At 39.4% G+C, this 21,768-nt stretch overlaps 2 protein-coding genes across 24 annotated transcripts in view; both read right to left on the reverse strand.

Moving 5' to 3' along the window:
* Nucleotides 1-11,102, reverse strand: part of camk2g2 (calcium/calmodulin-dependent protein kinase (CaM kinase) II gamma 2) — a 61,330-nt gene extending 50,228 nt beyond the window's left edge. For 11 of the 23 annotated variants that reach the window (XM_079855430.1, XM_079855437.1, XM_079855426.1 and 8 more), the window contains exons 1-2: nucleotides 10,690-10,951; nucleotides 5,656-5,750 (exon numbers count right to left, since the gene is read on the reverse strand). In XM_079855430.1, coding sequence (XP_079711556.1) covers nucleotides 5,656-5,750; nucleotides 10,690-10,754 — 160 coding nt within the window. In that variant the 5' untranslated portion in view covers nucleotides 10,755-10,951. Of the gene's footprint in view, nucleotides 1-5,655; nucleotides 5,751-10,689 lie in introns of all 23 variants that reach the window. The other 12 variants (XM_079855433.1, XM_079855420.1, XM_079855431.1 and 9 more) reach the window with 3 other exon arrangements.
* A 5,157-nt stretch (nucleotides 11,103-16,259) lies between these two features.
* Nucleotides 16,260-20,024, reverse strand: LOC307149398 (arylsulfatase I). The gene is made up of 3 exons (XM_079855693.1): nucleotides 19,576-20,024; nucleotides 18,798-19,130; nucleotides 16,260-18,714 (listed from the first exon to the last, which is right to left on the reverse strand). Exons 1-3 carry the CDS (start codon nucleotides 19,833-19,835, stop codon nucleotides 17,619-17,621), a joined length of 1,689 nt encoding a protein of 562 aa, XP_079711819.1. The 5' UTR covers nucleotides 19,836-20,024; the 3' UTR covers nucleotides 16,260-17,618.
* Nucleotides 20,025-21,768: the final 1,744 nt, after the last annotated feature.

The raw sequence follows: 21,768 nt of genomic DNA on the forward strand, positions 1-21,768 counted from the left end.
CAAATGTTTACATAGCCAAATAGTGTCCGAATTTTGTCGTTAACTATCATAATCTACATACACAATTGATCTGGCTATACAAACTCTATCGCTATGATCACTAGAAAATCCTTTTACCCCTCAGTATGTTAAATTAGCTAAAGCTAAATGTTCTAAAAGTGTTCTATCAAACGATACCTACCTTTTGACTCTCCTTGTTAGAGTTATGAGTCTTTAGTTTTGAGTGTCACTCAGACAAAACAACTCTAAAAATGCCTTCAGGGCTTAAGGGGTTAAGCCAAAAACTAGGACTTGAGACGAATCTCCTCCGATCCAAGAACATTCCTTATAACCTATGCATATGGTCAAGGGAAGTAAACATTTGGACACTGATGAACTCAACGCCGCTAATCGGAAATCCTGTTTAATTAAGATTGCAAGTGATACTGAGCAAATGAGAAACGTCACCCATTCAAACTTGCGAGACAAATTAAGGCAGTTTTCCTTTCAAACACCCCTTTCTAAGCTATTGTAATTAAATTGTAGCTATGAGTTCATCTAAGGTTACAGGAAGGATTGTGACATCATCAAAGTAAACTCAAGGCATCTGAGAAGGGTGTGACAGGAGATTGGTACATACATCAACTGACTCAGAGCTTTAAGGTGTAGAGAGGTGAATGTCATGCAATGTTAATCAGGAACCAGAGTGTCACAGAACACAAAGACTGAACTGTATGGGGGGGTCACTGACTATGTAGACATTTGGAGTTTCTCTTCTGATACCGGTTACACATTATACAGTCCAAAAGGCTGGGACAACTAGACAAAATTAGGGGTTGAGCAATATGTTTTTTTCAATGGGCGATATTGATATTTAAAAAGCGGGGTGGCTAGGTTGATACAGTGTCACTATACATTACCTTGCTACCATTCTTCAGTAAGGTTTTTTTTTTTTTTAATAAAATACTTTTTTCAGCAAGGATTTATAAATTGATCAAAAGTGGCATTTATAATGTTACAAAAGATTTATTTCAAACTAATTATGTTTTAATTAACTATTAATTTAATCAAATCTATTCTATCCTGAAAAATTGCATCACATTATCCACAAATATTTGCAGCAGCACATCGGTTTTAAACATTGATAATAATAAGAAATGTTTCTTGAGCACCAAATCAGCATATTAGAATGATTTCTATTGGGTAATGATGCTGAAACTTTCATTACAAACTATGTTATCCATATAACTCACATGTGTCAAACTCCACTCCTGGAGGGCCACTATCATGCAGAGTGTAGCTCCAACCAGCTGCAAAACACATGCCTGGAAGTCCCTAGTAATTCTGAAGACATTGATTAGCTGGTTCAGGTGTGTTTAAATAGTGTTGAAGCTAAACTTTGCTCGACAGTGGCTTCCAGGAACTGAGTTTGACACCCCCAACTGAAATGTTTATCTTAGTATTTGGTTTGTTCTTGTTTTTGTTGAATGTAAAACCTGATCCAGCATGATTTGAGAATGCTCCCTCATGGAATCATATTCAAGCCCAACACATGCATGCATGCTTAACTTACAAGTACATAAAAATCTAACGAGTGCACAACCATCTCTCCCTCCCTTTGACACCTCTGGCCCTCACTGGTACTTACACACGTACATCATAAACATGCACAATAGTGTCTTTCCTTTAAATGTGTCCCAATACACACTCAGCCAACAGCCACTCTCTTTCCGTTGTGCACACACACCATTTGGATGGGGTTCATTAAAAATTCACAGTTTGTTCCATTAAAGATTCACCACAGCAGTGCTGTTACGTTTATCAGGCCTCTGCCAGTCGCCCTCCAGCGAGCAGCGAGGAAGCATTCCAGGGCCCTGATAATACGACAAGGCCACGATGCTGCAGCTGATCTGAGGGAGGTCAGAGAGAGTGAGAGAGATGTGGAGAGGCAGAAAGTGGTGAAGGTCTTAGCCTCTTTTTCCATTTAGAGCTACGGCAGGCTGGCTGTGCATCTCAATTATTCAGCAGTGTTTCACGCGCCTCCTGACATCACCACTGCATGCTCACGATGCCTGCGTCTCAGCCACAGGCTCCACGCTGCCCTGGATCACACCACTGACCACCATCACACACACAGACACACACATACGCACGCTACAAGCAAGCACACTTCCATTAGTATGTTCAGCCAAACCACACATGCCCACAGAACTGTGTAGGAATGATGTTACATCTGAGGTCTTCAACAGGGGTACTGGACGGGTTTCAAATAATTTTAGTGAAAAATACTGAAAATATGCATTAAATTCATTATTTTTCGTGTACTGTGTGTGGATGCCTGTGTTCGTCCGCCACCACCGAAGACCATTTCTGACAATATGAAAGAAAATATCTGTAGCTGCTTCCATTACATAATGACTTCAATGCATTAGGTTTAATGAACCAACAATGAAGAATTTTTTGCAGCATTTAATTTGTGGCATAAACTAACTTTAGAAATTAATGTTAAATTATACTTAAAAAAATGGTTTAGCACATGTAGAAATTAACATTAAGTATTGTTCATCGTCAGTTCATGACACTTCAATAGTTTCACAGCAAAAGTAAAAAAGAAAGCATGAGATCAGAGCAACAAGGAACAAGTTCATGCTATTTGTTCTGTTACTGTTCTCTACATTTACATAATATTTACCTTTGCATTTCACTGGATTAATCTGAATTTTACAGGTACTAAAAATTTAAGCATCACATTAAAAAAAAAGTAAATATAATACGTAACTGAAATTAAATCTTAAACTACACAATGAACAATAAGAATATATCAATAAGAATCTAACAAGCCATTTGGAGCACTACCATTAAACAACAACCATACTGTGGCACTCTCAACATACAAGAGTGTACTGCACTCTATATACTATAAGACATAAACAACATTTGACTGAGCAATTGCAGACTGTCCTGGCCTTTGCAAGATGACTCAGAGATGATAATAGCTTATACGTGCCTGTTAACAGGTTGGCATGTCGAGAGATCTCTCTGGGCTTTGATTAAGGCCAAGGGAATGGGGAGATTTTGTGGGAGGGGGCTTTGGCACTTGTGTGGGCTACACCGGATGAATAGCACGGATGCTTTTTAATACAGTGCCAGCCAGCATGATAAAGAGTTTGAAGAATAACAGTTGCCAGGTTCCTTGAAAAGAAGCCTATGAGAGTCGCCAAACTATGCTGATCTAATTACCTGTTGCTTTTTGTCCAAGGATCTTTTAAATAAATCTGTTGTTTACTGGTCATCCATGGGGACCGTAGCGTACACAAACACATACAATGAGAGCAGGATCTGTTGTAATTCAACTTGAAGGTCTACAGACACAGACCAATCATTTCTCCAGCTCAGGCCATGTGTCCACTTACACATTTCACCCAAAAACAGCAACAAATGCTGAAGGGAACTGCTTTTACATGAGACCATGTTTACAGTGAAAAAAAACACTGTCAGGTGCTATTCACACAGAATGCATTTTTTCATTCCATTCCATGTAAACGTGCAAGACGCACATTTTGACCGTTGCATCTTTTGCAGCGACTCGTGCATGACATGGCATTCAAAAAAACTTTACAGTACAATGAGGGGAGAAACAGGAGCGCATGCTTGCACATAAGTATGTGATTGTGAAATGACTTCAATTTAGAAGTTGACCTGTTGACATAAAAGGAAAGAATGCACTGCATTTCAGCTTTATTCATATGCAATTTCAGGACATAGTGGCATCACAGTCGAATCTCACTGAATTATCTGCATAGGACAAAGTCAAAGACAACCGACTTCTTGTCAGTTCAGAAGGAAAGTTAGGTTGTTTGCCTGCCATTCTCGCTCTGTCTGCACAGTGTAAGTGAAACGCGCTGATGACGTATGATGTCTGCATGAACAGGCTGCGCAGTGGTATGCAAACACACGTTGACTGACAGGGAACACATGGTATCATTTCATTCGGACAGAATGAATTCGGTCTTAAAGTTGCAACAGCCTAATATTCCTGCTACGCTGCTGTCTGTGCTTTTAATTGAACGGCAAAAAACAACTGCTCTTGACTGATTAACTTTTGTAACATTAATGTTTATACAGTGAGGAATATGCAGTGATATTTTACATTTGATTACTTCATTCAATTTCTGTACCTGAAAACTACTGTTAGACCAACCTGACAAATATTATATAATTTGTATCTTTGTTCTATTGTATTTATTTGTTTGTGCAAGAAAAATTCCTTAGAATTGAGCCCTGCATAGTTTGTCAGACACACTTTAGTGGGTAAAAAGCAGTCAATCTCTTTCTGAATAATATAATGTATAAAGCAACAGCACTGGAATTATTTAATGAGTTTATTAAAGAAAAATGTAATGTTCTATAATAATAAGTCACAAACGAGTTCATGTTGTTAAGAAATATTTGACAGCAAATATCTTATTTGTATTTTGTCTTTCTTATTTTGTGCCTCTCTTATAATGTTGGCCTGCTGAATGTTAAATGGATCCAATCCATGTTAAACGAAAACAATTGATAATGCATCAATAGTATATCCTCACCTTATTAATGTATGTGTTTTTAAACTTTGCTAATTTAAAACATGATCAAAACAGTAATCTATTTTAATGACAAAATTAGTGAGCAAGTGACAAATATCGGTATTGGAATTGGCCAATAGATGTTTGTTAAAATTGGTATCGACCAAAAACATCGGTGCATTCCTAACAAAACGCATTCTGTGTGAACGACCCCCAACAAGTCACAAGATTTAAAATCAAGCACCATTTTGGCACTTTATTGTTACTGGATTTCGGTCTGTGTGAAAAGTTCACACAAAGTTAATGCAATTACTTTGTTATCATGATCAATCTTTACTGCCACCTCTGCGTAATCATTCCCATGCTGACAATCCATACGAGTAATTTAATTAAAATTCATTTAATTTAATTCAAACCTAGACAGCCCAATCTGATACCCTGCTTCCCGAAATAGATCTGCTGCTTTTGTTTGTGATGCAGGTGAAACAGTGGCAGAGGCTCATATATCCCTACCCACTTCACCAACAGCATAATTAGCACTGATGATGCTGACAGTGATTAGTGACTCAACTGAGAAAGAGAGAGAATGAAAGAAGTAGCATCAACAGGTTCACTGCATTAGCTGTTACACATATGAGAGCACAGCACAGACCCATCCAAAGTGAGACAAATTAACAATATTGTTCAGTCTGTTTGATGCAGAATGGAAGGACTAATATTTCAGTAGGTAGGTTAATGTACCTAAATTAGCATTTGCTCGAAGTACAATCAGACAACAGTGTCTGCCACTCAAAAAAAAGGAGAATCAGGCATAAGTGACCAGTCGCATAACCAGCTTAGACTAATTTTGAAAGTTAGTTATCTAATTTTTTAGAAACCACAATGACCACAGGGTTTTCATTGCGCCCCATCTTCTTAGCGACCATCGGGAAACTTTTGCCGAATCCCGTAGGAAGGACGGGATTGGCCTGAACAGCTCTGGTTCGAGCATAGTTGCTCCACAACGGATCAAGTCCAGGCCGAACTTCCCGACCTCAAATGTTGTGGGCGGGGCTACGATCGGCTGGCATCCAGGCTACCAACTAACAGGACAGCAAAAGAAAAACCTTACCTCTTGCTGACAACTTTTTTGTGTTGATGATCTTAGCAGCATATTCCTGGCCGGTTGATTTCTTTACACATCGCCGAACAACAGAGAAGGCTCCCCTGTTTAAAAGAAGCACAGCACAATCAAGCTAGACTGGGATTCAATTCAAACAAAAAGCCACAATAGTAATGCTACAAATGAAGCTAACAGTGCTCGCCCACTTTTGCAGCGGGATTGGTTTCAAAAAGCATTTTTTCACATAAGTTTTTCCCATAGGGTTTTTTATTAATTTTATTAAAGTAAAGCAAAAGTCCATCTGACATTTTTCTTTTAAATGATTATTTTTATGTTTTTAATTTTATCAGTGACATTTTTTTAAATAAGGCATTTCAATAACTGGGTAATAACCTTTTCATTGCCATTAAAGTGAAATTACTGAACTTAAACATGGGAGCCTAATTAAAATGCTCATTTAAAAGAAAAGTGTCAGATGGACTTTTGCATCTGAAGTCTTCAAGTCTTCATTAAAGCGTTAACCAAACCAACCAACTACGAAAATAAATCACAACCTTACAGGTTTTAATTTGAAGCAAAAATTGAAAACCGGACAAAAAGACAAGGATACAAGACTGTGTACTTAAAGATAATGTACATATAAACAACATATTTCAAGTTTATTGCAAAATATGCATATAATGCATACAAATATTTGAAGTAGCTTGAGAGCGTAGGGAGAGTGACTCTGTAACGTCATTTGCAGTGCTTCATGGGAGTGGGCGGGCTCTGAAGTGTTCTTTCTGTGCGATTGGCTTGTTTTGATTGGTGGAGATTTATTTGCACAATCATGGGTAATCTAGTTTTTCACCAGGAATTACACTGTTAAACTATTATTAAAAAAATAATTTGCCGTAGCCGTAGTTCACTGACAAGCTGAGCCATATCGCATTAATTATCGCAGGCGATACGTCCGTGATAATTAATTTTGATATGGCTCAGCTTGTCAGTGAACTACGGCTCTGTGTAGTAAATGCCGCTCCATCTAAAAGCAGGTGATGGCGATTTACTAATAATCAAGGAACCGGCTTTACTGACGAGATGCGCATAACAATGTCATGAGATATATCGCCCAGCCCTAGGTCTGATGGCTTCAACAAAAGCATTTACCATTGCTTAACAACTCTGTAGCTCACATAATGTCTGTCTTTAAAGGTGTATAAGTTAGCATCATCAATTCCCCTATAGAGAACTGATCAATTCCCCTTAAGGACCCAACAGTTGCACTCTATTGGACAGAAAATCCAGAAATAATTTGATAATTTTTTTATTTATTATTATTTAGAGACCAATGACTGTCCAATGAGGAAAACTGTAGTTGCATGTGATGGCCGCATAAGATAATTAAAGCTGCTGTTCATGATTAATGCACAACACATACTTGCAGAAATGTCATCTTTTCTCACAGGCAACTATCGTGAGCTGTAACGTTGTGAACGGTAGCAAACAGAGAAAATATGACTCTTTCTGGCTTTTAAAGAGCTCTCTGAAAAAGATTCGGCACTGGTTAAACATCTACGACAATATACTGAAATATTTACATTTTAAATTTTGGCTGAAAAGAATTACTCATAAAACACAGCTACTTTTGAATGGAGAAAATATGCTTTTTGGCAGCAGAATGGTGTGGGTATGGCATCTAACAGCAGGGGCTAAATTAATCATGCTAACCAGTTAAAGCTGTCATTAATTACTTAGCCTCATGTCGTCCAAACCCGTAAGACCTTCGTTCATTTTCGGAACACAAATTAAGATATTTTTGATGAAATCCGAGGGCTTCCATGAAATTGTTGAATAATGTCATTATTTTTGTTGTTTTTTTTGGACACAAAAAGTATTTTCGTAGCAACTGTAGTCACATGGACTATTTTAACGATGTCTTTACTACCTCTCTGGGCCTTGAAAGTGGCAATTACATTGCAGTCTATGGGGGGGGGGGGAGTATCTTAATTTGTTTTAAAACAGTAATTAATGACAGAATTTTCATTTTTGGGTGAACTAACTCTTTAAACCCTAACCCATTATAATGCATTCACACTGACAGTATTTAAATCGCGGGAAGCCGTGGAGTCACTGTATGTTAAGAAGTTTGTTTCTAGTAAGCTCTCTTCAGCTTAGTCGTTTTGCTAAGAGTTGCTGTCAGTCATGATGTGGAAATCGCTGTTGAAATGCTAATTTGTACAATCCCATTCATTTTAATAGAGAGCTGGTGATTTCTGGCTAAACAAGTGACAGTGACTGTTGGTGACAGGATGAAGGGCTACGACAGTGTGTCCAGCGACGCCACAAATGTGAGATAGGTGCGTTCATGCCATGCCGTAATTATTGCAATTATGTGATTTCAACTTTTAAAAAGTGGTCACGTCCTCGTAAAGCTCGTAATTACAGCTTGTGAGATGGGAATTATCTGAGAGCACCTATTTGTACCACTTGACCGCTGCAGATTTATTTAGGCGTTGATAGTGGTGCCATAGAAACACATAATTCCCAGTCTGAGGATGTGCACATTGTGTCACGTGTTGACATTTTAAGACTACGGTAATTACGACATGGCATGAATGCAGCATAAATGTAACTATGCAAATGAAGAGTGACTTTCAGGAACAACAAACAATATGAGTGAAGCGCACGTGATCCGTCAATGCATCCTGTAGTGGAGTGTCGAAGCAAGATAGAGGGGAAACTAATTTTAGCGGTCAGTAACTTTACTATAATTTATGATATGTCTTCGTGTAACGTTACATATGGTGGTACTTGCCGTAATGACTCAGGCCTGAATGGTTTCATAAACCCAGATAGACCAGTGCTTGTGCCACAGATAAATAGGCGTGATGGCAAGGAGCACTCGCTGTTTCTTGTTCATCTTTAATATTAAGCATTTTATGTACTTTTTCCATTTATATTTAGTCTATTCGTTCCAAAATGTTTGTTTGTAGCGGGAAGAAAACTGATTCGCCGTCTACAAAATGGAGTAACATCTGTGAATGTCATTCACAAACGTTACTAGGCAACCCGTAGTGGGAACGCCCACTAGCGACCTCAGCACCAGCCACTGGCGACATGCAGCAATAAAGTCGTTTATAGAGTGAACGCAGCTTAGGTCGGATAAAAAGGTAGCCCAGGCCAAAACTGACACCATTCGCAAAGAGTACAACTCCAACTTGTCTGATTGGCTAGTACAGGCATGTAAAACATTTTTTTCCTGTTTACTGAGACAAATGTGATTTCTCAGAACAGCAATTACAGTGATATCTGTCATAAGGATCTAATGCATGGTATAAGGAAAAACAGCAGCAAGAATTGCATGTCAAATGCTAATTTGTACATTTCACAAACAACGTTATCATATTCACCTCCTTTCATTACATGCTGTGTTTTTGGTGGCTGGTTAACAACTGTCAACAAAAGTTACCAGTGTGATATATGATCCTTAAAAATACTGATGGAAAATCTGAATAATTTCCACAGCTAAGTTCTTTCTATCAGTTTGTTTAACAGGTACAAAGCAATTAAGCAGGACCTTGCATCCTCATGTGGACCCTAATGTCTTCAATGTGTTCTGAGTGCACCTCCAAGTTTCTTCTATAGCTATTTCATAAAACCAACTGCCAAAACTTTCATACAATTTAATTGTAAAACATATTTCCAGTATGTTTTAGTAAGATCTCTGCTATTCAGCTGTTTTTATAAAGCAATTTTATGCTACGTAATTCCAAATGGTCTAGTAGCTCATCGGTTCGGATTAATCAGACAGTCCGTTTTTGATTCAAAAACCGATTCAATACGATAAATTAACCGGACAACGCGAATTCACTTATTTCATTCTGTTCTGATGCTTTTGGTTGCTGGTAAACAACTGATATATGATATATAAACGCTTAATACAGTGATGGGAAATCTGAATTATTTCCACAGATCTGGCCTTTCTAACAGTTTCTAACAGGTTAAAAAAAATTATTCAGCAGGTCTTTATCTCATAATGTTCTAAAACGTTTCAATAGTTCAGTCATTTTTTTTTTTTTTTGTAGCCTAAATAAAGTTTTAGACCATATTTGCTGTTTATTTACAAAGCTACAGTTTTTATTAAAGCCAACTCGGTTTTGTAAGTGTAGATACAACTGTCATACAATCAAAACGTTAACATTTTCTGGTAGCGTATGTTTTATGTGTAGCCTAATATCTGCTATTCGACTAAAGTAATTTGCATGAGTTGTTGACTCGAGAACCGCTCAAATACATTCAATACGATACACGAACAATCGTGCAGGCCGGTTTTCTATACAGGTTTAACTGGTTCATTAAAACAATCCTACACCACAGAAATATTTCGTTTACGAATTGGACAACGCTAATTCACTTCCCTTCTTTCATTTCGCGGTGATGTTTTTGGCGGCTGGACAACAAACGTAACCGACCGCCCAATGACTCTGCGATATATGACGCCCAAAACAGCAGTATTTTCCATAACTATCGTTACACAAGTCTGCAGCAAACCGTCTACTATCACCCTGCGCGGCAGGAGTCATCGGTGATATCCGATCAATGCTACTGAATGCTGTAAAAGTTTAGGTGTGCATTCAAAACACGGATGCAGATCACCTCAGACTGAAGAATTTCCCTTTCTAACGAATGTCCGTTAGGATGTCGATAAAGTGTTTATAAAGTATTGCACATTGCATCACGACAACACGCAGGCTCCGAAAGCACCCTGTGGCGCGCGAGCACGATGTTAGGAAACGCATCTAAAGATAAACAAAGAAACGAGCTTTGTGAACGACGAGGCTTAATATTCACACCGACTTGTTCAAATCGACTCAATCGGGCTTTCCGTTACCGGGCTGCACTGGCTTTTCACAGGCAAAACCGATACGGCTCTGTGTGTGAAGGCTGCTGTCAACACTGAACTAGACACAGGCAAAACGATGAGACAATGCAGTGAGTGAAGAGAGTGAGTGAGTGTGTGTGTGTGTAGCGAGTCACAAATGCAGCGGTGCGGTCGCTTACTTTCCGAGCTCTTCGTACAGCTGATATTCGTCTGTAAACCTGGTGGAGGTTACAATTGTAGCCATGTTGCGCTTTACGAGGATATCGCCTCTCTGGTGTCTCCGGGACCGCCTCGCTCAGGTTTCGGGAGATCTCTCGCTCACTCAAAGGGAGAGAGAGAGATAGAGAGCAGGAGGAGGTGGGGGAGAAGGAAGAGAGAGTTGCTGGTAAGTGGTGTGTGTGCGTGTTCGTGGAGGTGGAGAGAGAAAGCAGCCAGTCACGCGAGATTTTCTCCTTCGACGTCGAGACAAGTGACAAACACAGCCCGAGCACGCGACGCGACAAGACTAGAACGACGTCGCGCTCTTGCTGAATGAACTGACTGCTGTGGTGTTTTTCCGCGTAGAGATGTCTGAACGTGCACACACCGTTTTTGGAGTCGGAATTGTTCCCCAAAACCGGTTTGAACAATTTGAAGTCAACAACTTAGGATATTTGATATATAAGATAAAGGCCTAATAAACCGAGAGCTGATGTTTGGAATGAAAGGATTTGGCTTAGCAAAAGCTTTTATAATGAGACGAATGAACAAAAATTATGTTACAGATAAAACATATTATTGAACTATAATTACTAATTGGTTGTGTACACGTTTTATAATACCACATCAGAGTTAATTTGAATATTGGCCTACCCACTTTATCTTTTAACACGGAAGCAAACTATTTCCTTTAACCTATGTGCGAGACTTTCGATTAAAGTAATTAAGTGCAGTAAACGGTAAAAACATGTTTTCACAAAATCTTTTTTTTTTTTTTTTTTAACTAAGCAGCATAACTAGGCTACCTGTTTTTGTAGCCTACAATAACTGGAAGCAGCTGACACCAGAAACCTTGCACATTAAAGTTTAAATGGCCACAGCTGCTCTTACATTAATATTAGGTGGATACCAATGTAAAATGTACAAAAACTATAAGAGATGTAGGCCTAATACAATTTTAGTATTGTTTTATTATATCTTATTAGGTGCTGTGGCTGCACCATTGAGCTCTTAGATGGATGCACCATTGGTCGGTTATTTTTCTTTGGCATATGTTTGACTGAATCATAAAATGTAAGTTTTACAGTCCCCCTAGCTCACGTTCATAAAATATTTAATATTTAGCTGGATAAAGGGCACTTCATTGGCAGTCTGCATTCTAGTCTTACCATGCTTATACATTGTTGACACCATGACAGATATCATCACAATCTCAAACACTAATGTAACTCTAAAAAACATTTGAATCCATCACTGGAAGACTAGATCTACTTCCTGGAAGAAACTAACAGACAGTGTAGCAAGGCCCGAAACATAGCTACTCTTTGCAAGTAAATTGTAATTTTGTGTGTCTTTTTATCTACACCATTAACCCTATGATCATTCAGGTAGGGTAGGGATAGTCAAATCTAGCCTAAACCATAAAGTACTCACCCGCACGCCCACAGGTTGAAGTTCAGGAATGACATAGAAGACTCCCTTTGTGGTTGTTCTTTTTTGAGGCTCACTTTGTATAAGTCCCACAGGAGGCAATTGTAACAATAAAAACACTTATTTTATTGGTTACAATACAAGTTAATGCAACAAACTCAGCTAAAATCAGCTCTATAATTAAGCTCTAAACAGCAAAATAAGTGTTTTTATTGTTACGATTGCCCCTGGGACTATTTATAACTACAAACTGAGTCTCAAAAAACAACAACCACAAGGGAGTTTTCTACGTCATTCCTGAAGAACTTCAACCTGCGGACCAGTGAGAGTACTTTATGGTTTAGGCTAGATTTGACTATCCTTACCCTAACTGAACAAACAGGGTTGAAGGTGTAAGATAAAATGACACACTAAGTAACAACATAAGTGCAGATGCTTCCAGCTACACAAACTTAATTCCATGCATTGTATGCATTTTAAACTCAATTCCATTTGACATTGCATGTCAAAATGCCCAAGTAGATGTATTGTTGATGTAGTTCCTAATAAGATAAACATATCTCACACTAGAGTCTTGTCAATAAATAGACCTGGCAACACAAATAAATACAAATGTCAATCACTGGTAAAACAACAATCGTACATTTAAATATAAAAATCAATTGATTTACTCAATGCAAGACTGCTTCAGGTTTGATCCACTATATTATTCCATTATGTGGACTTTTATTGCTTCATAAAGAATGTAACAATATACTGTCTCATGGCCGTAAATACACTCTCTTCTTTCATGGTCAACCTTGTGAAGCAAAACAGTCAGATTAGGCATTAATGCATAAGAAGTGCAGGGACTGTAATTACACAGAGGCAGGTTGATATGAAAGCTTAATTAGAGCGGAGTAGAGGTGGGTGGTTTTTAATTGCAGTGTTCCTGTAGTGATGTTGCTGTGTATGGCAGTGTGTCCTTGCATGCTGGGAAACGCCACATTTTGGTATCCTCAGTCCTCTGCAAAAGCACAGCAGCAGAGGGTGGATGGCTTGCTGCCAGACAGCGTCAGTTCTTCAGGAAAATGTAGTGCTTTTGGTATTTTAGACCATATTTCCAGATCATGTTTGAATTATTTGTGAGATACAATTTTGCAGAACGTTTACATTCACAAACAACTATATTACACACTGCACACAGCTGTCATATTAGAATATTCGAAAAACCATAATAGGGGCACTTAAATCTTTTGTATATTACAATTGTAATATTGTATTACACATGACATCTTTACATCAGCATTATTACCATCTTAAGAATTAAAATTTGCCTTTAATGAGTTGACTGCTGCCCCTTGTGGTGATGATTGTGTTGCCACACCACAGCATTATGTTGCTGTATTGATTTGTGAAACAAACGTGTAATCCACTACTGCTCTTAGTTGTGACCATTAAACGAGGATGAATTTAAGATGCTGTAAGCGATTTCAGTCATTTTGCTAACTTCCGCCACACTCGCTGCGAATTAGGCCACACACATTCTTTCAACAATCTGTCCTTTCTCCAAAACCCCACCCTTCAAAGACTAGACAAACTCGAACATCCAAAATGAGTTACAGTAAAAAAAATTGTTACGAGTGTTTCCTAGTATTACTATTCTGTATCTATTTGCTGTGGTGTGCTTGTTGGATGCCACAACGAATGATATTTGCCAAAAAAATGAGCTGATTATTTTTAACGATTCAATCAGTAAAGATTGGCAAAATAGTCAAGCAAATTAGTGATTTGAATCAGACAGATATCGAGCCATTACAGACTTCACGACTTTGAACAAGTTTTGTGTTTTGGTTATGTTACATTACAGTAACATATCTTTAAATGTGTGAAACTTACATCAGACTTGCTGAAAGATTGTTCATGCAATTTAAGATTCAAATTTAAAGAGTTTGGCAGTAATAAATCACATTGTTATTCTAAAAAAAAAAATGTTCAGGTAAATCATTAAATAAATCAGGTTATTGTCTAGCATAGTTAGGCTCAATTGTAAGATTGAACCAATTGAGGAGCACTTTGTTTGGGAGTGGCATGTGCCATTGGAACCATAACCAATGCAACATTTGACTTTCATAAGAATATTTCTGCTAGTTTTAAATAAAACAAACTTATGTGGAACAAATACATTGAAATTATACAACATTATACAATTGTTGTATATAAATGTTACAATTGAAATACAACGAAACATTACTTTATATAACTACAACATCCCTTCATCTCAGAACATAGCATGACTGGTGGTTTAAAGGTAAACAAAGAAGGTATACACTCAAACTCATTTATTCAATGAACTTATTTGGTGCGTAAATATAAAAAATGTATGTTTCCCCCTGAAGATTCTCAACCACTGCAATAGAATTGTAAGCGTGGACAACAGCGCTCTGAACAACCAACTGTATCAAATGATTCTGTAATTTGGCAACTAAAACATAATTTGACCCCTAAATATTTAATTTTGGAGCCCTAGTCTTTTTATTTATTATTTTTTAGTCTGAGCAGCTGTATCTGTCAGGTAGTAAGGACATTTTATGCGTTGAATTTCAAAAACAAAATCACTCATAGCACCTTTAAGAGATGCCAAACTCAGCATGTGTTCAGGATGACTCACACACTGTGAGGGAGTTAGTTGGATTGCCCATTGTGCATTCTTACCACAGTTGAAGTCTTTCCAAAGTGGGCTGAAGCTGTTTTGAATAGTTTTCAGAGATAAACAGGAGGAAGTGTTTTTGTTACATTTGTGAAATTACAACACTTACATCTGCTTGTATGAAGGAATAATAGTTAGTTATGTAATAATCCTGGTAGATTCCTGAATTTTCTTCACTTCTTTTGAATGGACACATAGAAACAGGAAATAAAAATGCCCTTTGGACTATGACCTTAGATAAGTATACAACAGATTTACATTAGAGATTGTAAAGGTGTGGTCACTAGACCCTGTTTCTCCAATCTAAGTGTTAAGTAATTTAAAAGAAAAATGTATTACTTACTTTCTTCCGCTGCAATTGAAGAATGATGGTAACCAAACAGTTTTGGTGTCTATTGACTGCTATTGTTTGGACAAAATATAAATAAAAAAATGGTGTCCCACAGAAGCACATCATACAGGTTACTGACAGAATTTTCATTTTTTACAGATCTATCCCTTTAACATTTTAAAGGGGGGGTGAAATGCTATTTCATGCATACTGAGTTTTTTACACTGGTAAAGAGTTGGATTCCCATGCTAAACATGGACAAAGTTTCAAAAACTAAGTTGTACGTTTGAAGGAGTATTTTTGTTCCAAAAATACTCCTTCCGGTTTGTCACAAGTTTCGGAAAGTTTTTTTCGAGTATGGCTCTGTCTTACGTAAGATAGGGCGGAATTTCCTTATATGGGTCCTAAGGGCACTTCTCCGGTAAGATCGCGGCCGCGCGCGCACTCGTAGACTAGAGCAAGAGAGTGAAAGCAGTTCGCCATCAAAGCGCCCTGCCCGGCTTTTGGGAAGTCAATGTCACCAAAGAAGTGTGTTTTTGGTTGCCAGGGCAAGACAACCCTGCACAGATTCCCAAAGAACCCAGCGTTAAGGAACCCGTAGATGGAGTTTGTTTTCCTGAGCAAAACGGAGTTGTGTAAGACTGTTGTTCCCTGCATTTCGACGATGATTGTTTTTATAAACAAAGCCCATATCGACGGATTTGCAGATCGTCTAATGCTTAAGGATCAAGCAGTCACAATGATAAAGATTCACGGTCGTGCGTTGGAACCGGACGGTGAGTAAAACTGTTTGTTGAACAAATGTCTCTTGTGTGTTGTCACTAGCTTGGCGCGTTAGCACAGCTAAGCTTCGCCCACAGGGCCCGCCCCCAGCCTCTCGGTTTTTTCCGGAAAGACTCGGTACAGCCTATCTTTCTGTTAAAAATTTAATAAAACAAAAGACTTTTTGGAGATATGAAGGATGCAGTATTACTCTATAGGTACTCAAGATTAACAGGAGATTGAGTGAAAATGAGCATTTCACCCCCCCACAAGGGAAGGGACACAGCCTTATTCAGCAATAACAATTCAAAGGAAAGTAGGAGCAGTTTACTCATTTTGAATCATGGTTTAATGAATCTTTAACAACACTGGCCTTCAGAAACAAAATATACACAGTACTTCTTGCTGTGTGTAGCTCTTAAAGTAAACATATTGTTTTGCATTATCTTAACTATGTACTAACGTCACTTTTAACTGTGTATTGACTTTTACCTTGCTCTAGATTCTTTATCTTCTGACAACGAAGCATTGCGTTTCCTACTGTAGGACTTAAGGAAACGTTCTCCTCATTTAATTATTTCATATGAATAGTGTTTAATACAGGTCACTTCTTTGCAGCTTGATATAGGTTACAGTACCATTTATGTTTTGTGACTATATTAACATCTTTATGGGAGGACTGTTATTGTGAACAATGATGGATGGATTGTTTTCTAGGAATGCAGACAGACAACATTATCAGAAATACACACAATTACAACAGAGTAAAAGCATTTACATAGGAGGTATAATGTAATTTTTTTTTCTTCTTCAAAATACACATTACATTGAATACAGAGAACATTTCATCACTTCTTGTGAATTGTATTATCTCTTGAAACCGGGAGATGAACAGGCCAAGAATGTATTGTATAAAGGCACACAGCCTTCATACCCAAGAGTGATCCTCCTCCTCCTCCTCAAATAGCCCTCATTTTACATAAAAGAAAATACTTTTCCTCGCTCTTATATGCTTCTACATCTGCTCTGACCTGATCTACTCAAACTAAGAAGGAATGCAAGAGGACAAGAAACAGGTGGAGGAGAAAGTGCAGAAACAATGAAGAATCATGTGTTATTCTAGTTGTGGTGGGCTATGTCAGAGCGGATTTGGATGGAGCACAAGCATAAAAGCAAAAGGTAGGAGAATAAGAGGCGTGAGGAGGAGTGCAAGGCAGAGGCATGTCAGAGAAAGAACAGATAGATGAGAGAAAGTGAACCAGGGGGTGGATTGGAGAACACTAGTCCACAAACAAGTGAAGAACAATTTAACTGCTGTATTATTCCCTATTAAATCATTGCCACTACTTGCATTATTTTATGTAGCCAAATAACTGGATCATCTAATAAAGATCCAGTAACATCTCCATTAAGTGCTCAAGGAGTCACATGTGATCAAATTCATTCTGCTCTTGTCTGGAACCCATTAACAGTAGGTGATCTGAACTTTACAGTAAAATCCATTGCATCCTACAGATGGGAACTTGTGTGTAAAAATCTTAGTTTACAATGCAGGCAGGACATCAGGAGTTCCTGATGTCAACATCGCTGTACATATTACACACAGCCAATGTGCCACAAATAATCTTGTAAAGATGAGTTAAATGGACTGCCAGAATAAAATAGCTTTGTGGATCCTGTCCACAACTACCTCTTGACTACAAGAACAAAGTGGCCCTTTGCATACGGGTACCAACCTTTTTGAATAAGGCCCTGAGTTTACAGACTTTACAGGTACTCTTGGATCTGGCCTTTCTGTTTATGCTGTCTGGTTCCTCATCATCCCCTTCGTCTCTTGCTTCTTCCTGTCCTAGCCAAGGAGTCCACACCCCTCCATGAAGTTGCGGGTCCGCCATTGGGTCGTCTGGTGGATTGCGTGGAGACACAGCAGTCCGGTTGTACTCGGCAAGCCGGGTCAAGAGCATTTTTACCACCTCAGGTCGTGCCTCTGCCAAATCTGCCCTCTCGTAGGGATCAGCAGTGACGTTGAAAAGATACACAGACTTCCCCCGCTGGTCTCGTCTCTTTTCCATGCTCTGCCACTGCTGCGGACCTCCTGGCATCGTCTGTGGAGGGAACCAGTCTCCATCGCCTACGTTTCCAGTCAGAAGTTTCCAGTCACCAACTCGAATGGCTGCACGCACTCCTGTATCCCAGATCCCAAAACCATTAAGAGTTAGGAGTCTCGGGTCAACTTCTCCATGCCTGCGTGACACTGGGTCAATGTTGAAGAGGATTTCAGTTCGTGGACAGGGTAGGCCGCTACTTATAGCGCCCCAAACATCTTGGCCGTCCAGGTGGCTGGAATCAGACTCTCGGTGTCCTGCAAGAGACAGCAAGGTTGGGTACCAATCGGAGACATGAATCAGAGCCTGACTCACCACCCCCTTCCTTTTCAAAAGTGGGCTGTGTACAAAGCCAACTGTTCGAACTCCGCCTTCCCAGTAGGAGCCTTTGCCACCACGCAGGGGCCAATTACAACCCCCTGAGAGAGGTTGGCCCCCGTTGTCTGAAGAGTAGATGAGCACAGAGTTGTTGTAGTAGCCTCGCCCCCGCAGCTCACTGACAATCTCCCCTACTGACTCATCTACGCCGCTCACCATTGCGGCATAGTGGCGCCGAGGTCTGTTGCCAAGGGTCTGGTAGCGTCTGAGAAGATGCCCAGGAGCTTGTAACGGTGTGTGGACGGCCTGAAGGGCCACATATAGAAACAGGGGCTTCCGCTGGTCATGATGTCTCAGGATTTCTTTCACTCTGCAAGAGTCCAAATGACAACAAAAGCATGCATGACCCATTGCAGCAAAGTATTTGGTTCACAAATGGCTGCAGTTTCTCACCTCTCAGTGTAAAGCCTTGTTGAGTAATTTCCACTCAGCTCCCAGGCTGGCCGGTCTCCATCGTGCAGATCGAACCCACAGGCCTCTGTACCGTCACAGCTTTGGAAGTTAAAATGGTCTCCGCTGCCCGTTAGTGATCCAAGGAAGCTTTGAAATCCACGGCTCGTTGGCAGACACTCGGGCCGGCAGAAACCCAGGTGCCATTTCCCTACCATGTGGGTGCTGTAGCCAGCCTGCCGGAGCCTCTCAGGGAGCGTTGGTATGTCAGGGGGCAGGCAGAGGGGCTGGCGTGCACGGATGATCGAGTGTTGAAGCCCAGTGTGAATCTGATACCTGAAGAAAAAGATGGTAGGTGGTGATTGTGATGGAGGAACAATGTCTATACCAGGGTTCCTCAAATCTGGCCACTGCCCTGCAGAGCTTAGCTAAAACCAGGATCAAACTCACCAACCTAATTTTCTAGTAACTCTGAAGACCTTGATGAACTTGCTCAAATGTCTTTGATTAGGATTGGAGCTAAACTCTGCAGGAGAGGAACCCTTGTTTATACCAATACATTCACTGGGTTTAACCACAACAGAGAACAGCTACTAATATTGAATATCCAATATAATATTAAATTAAACAGGATAGAATCATATTAATAGTAATAATATTAAGATTATGATTATTAGTATGAAGTCTCATTGCATTCGGGTATGACATACACACAGACACATACATACACAGTAGGATGCATATAATAGTGGCATTAGAACAACAATAGTAAGTCTCTTACCGTCCAGTCATAAGCTGGCTTCGTGAGGGGGAACAGATGGGCTGAACATAGTAGTTTTCCAGCTTCACCCCTTCGCCAGCCAGTTGGTCCAACACGGGCGTGTGGATCTCTGAGCCATGGTACCCGATGTCATTGAAGCCTTGGTCATCCACCATCACGAAAACAATATGTGGGGGAACTCTGCCCGGTCTGAAAATCTTTCCCTCCGTAGTGTGTAGCAGTCCAAGCACCAAGCAGAAGCCAAGCACCAACACATCCATAATGTATACACCAATCCACCAGGTTGCTTGTTCGTTCGTTGACTAGCCCTTTGGGACTCTAAATGTTCTAAATGTTGACTTTCAACCAAAACGAATTAATAGAGAAAGCTTGCTGTTATGATCCATCGGGGTGCACGAAGGTCCATGAAGTAGATTTTGCTCTTTTAATTTAATTTGAAACTAGTGTTTAATGAAATCCGTTCTGTAGGTCTTCTCGATTTGTTATGCTAGGATGGTATACTGTATGTCTGAGAAACTTTTCAAGCTGAGATGATTTGTCCAAGAGTAAACACTGCTGTCTTCTAACAAGACCATGTTACATTCCTCTAGCACACACCTACAGGATCAGGATAATAGAACAGTAATCGAAAGTGTTATGCAGCATTAAAAAAATGTATTTCATTATAAATTGAGCTATTTTCAAGTTTATAGCACAGTTTATATACTTTTAGCATTACTTTTTAAACGTTATATTAAGTTTCATTGTGTGATGTTGCATGTGAATGTTTCTTGTTAGGGGGAAATGTTCAAAAATATGGAAATATGATGAAAATACAGGACAACAAAAAAAAAAAAAAAAAAAAAAAAAAGACGAAAAAACAAACAAACAAGGAAATACATTGTTGACACCATCTGGTCAGTAAGTGTATTGCACCCAACTCATGTTAGGTACTGTAGGACATTACCTGTGGATGATATTGACAAAACAACAAGCATTAGTGCAAGTGAAGCAGTGCTGATGAGACAAACCTCACAAATCGTTTCACTGATACTTTAATTACCTCAGAACCACAGAAAGGCGTTTACCTAATGATGAGTTCCCAGAACAGAGGCTGTGGAGGCTGACTTTCCTGTATAGTGGCTAACTGATGCTTACTGTGGAACAGTGGAAGTATGCATGTAAAGGACAAGCACTGATCTGCTGTATAAAGCGCAATAACTTACACATCTATTAAAGTCACCGTTCACCCATAACTAAAAATTCAGTCGTCATTTACTCACCCTTGTGTTGGTTCAAAGCTGTATGACTATTTCTTTTGCTGAACACAAAATATTTTTTGAAGAATGCTTCCATTGTATTAACCACATATAGCAACCACAGAAATACACTCCAACATACCAGGCCTGAGCTTGCATTTAGAGTAAATGTGTCATGTTGTGAAACCGACCAATTCAATCAATCAAAGCAGAAGAAAGCCAGATGACCACTGATGGATAACAAATGTGTCGTTTGCAACCACCACACCTACACCAGGAACAGCTATAGATAAAGCTATGAGGCCATGACAGTACATTACTGCTGTAGTTTTACAGATGAAGCTTGTGAGAATTCAAACAGGGAAACAAACACCACCACACAAGCGCACGCTCTCCTATGAGAGGAGAGGTGTGGCACACATTTCCGACCCTCTGAAGGGCTATCGACCGCACTCAGGTTTGCTCTGCCAGCGATCTCCTCTATGTAGCAGAGAGGAAATCAATGCCACAAAATGAGTCAATTTCCTACATTAAGCCAAAACAGACGACAGTCTCACCCAAGTGGGAAATTTCACAGCCATTTCAGTGCAGGGACAGAAAATGGAGGAGGCAGCCAGAGGGAAAACACTCAAAATGAGCAGCCTGGCCTGTTCAGGCTTTAGTGCAACTGGTTTTGCTTCAGGACCTAGATTTTACCTTGGACATTGTGGCAACCTAACACAGTACTAAAATGATCGACACTAAAAGTGTGGCCATTGTGGCCATAAGAAAGTCATATAGGTTTGGAACTAAATGAGTAAATGATGACAGAATTTTCTTTTCTATCTCTTTACATTATTGAAAGCACAACATACTGTAACATAAAATTACATAACACAACTAAATATACATGAATAATACACAAACGCACGCTCAAAAGAGGTGTAAACCTTTTGTGGCCAAACACCCAGTGAGC

The sequence above is a fragment of the Squalius cephalus genome (assembly GCF_949319135.1).
Source record: "Squalius cephalus genome assembly, chromosome: 21".
In the NCBI taxonomy this organism is placed as follows: Eukaryota; Metazoa; Chordata; class Actinopteri; order Cypriniformes; family Leuciscidae; genus Squalius; species Squalius cephalus.

Excerpts from the sequence above, each read along its gene's own strand:
- LOC307149398 (XM_079855693.1), bottom strand. The coding sequence starts at position 19,835 with ATGGATGTGTTGGTGCTTGGCTTCTGCTTGGTGCTTGGACTGCTACAC. Across the intron at positions 19,131-19,575 it reads AGCCAGCTTATGACTGGACG|GTATCAGATTCACACTGGGC; the intron begins GTAAGAGACTTA and ends CTTTTTCTTCAG. Across the intron at positions 18,715-18,797 it reads ACAAGGCTTTACACTGAGAG|AGTGAAAGAAATCCTGAGAC; the intron begins GTGAGAAACTGC and ends GGACTCTTGCAG.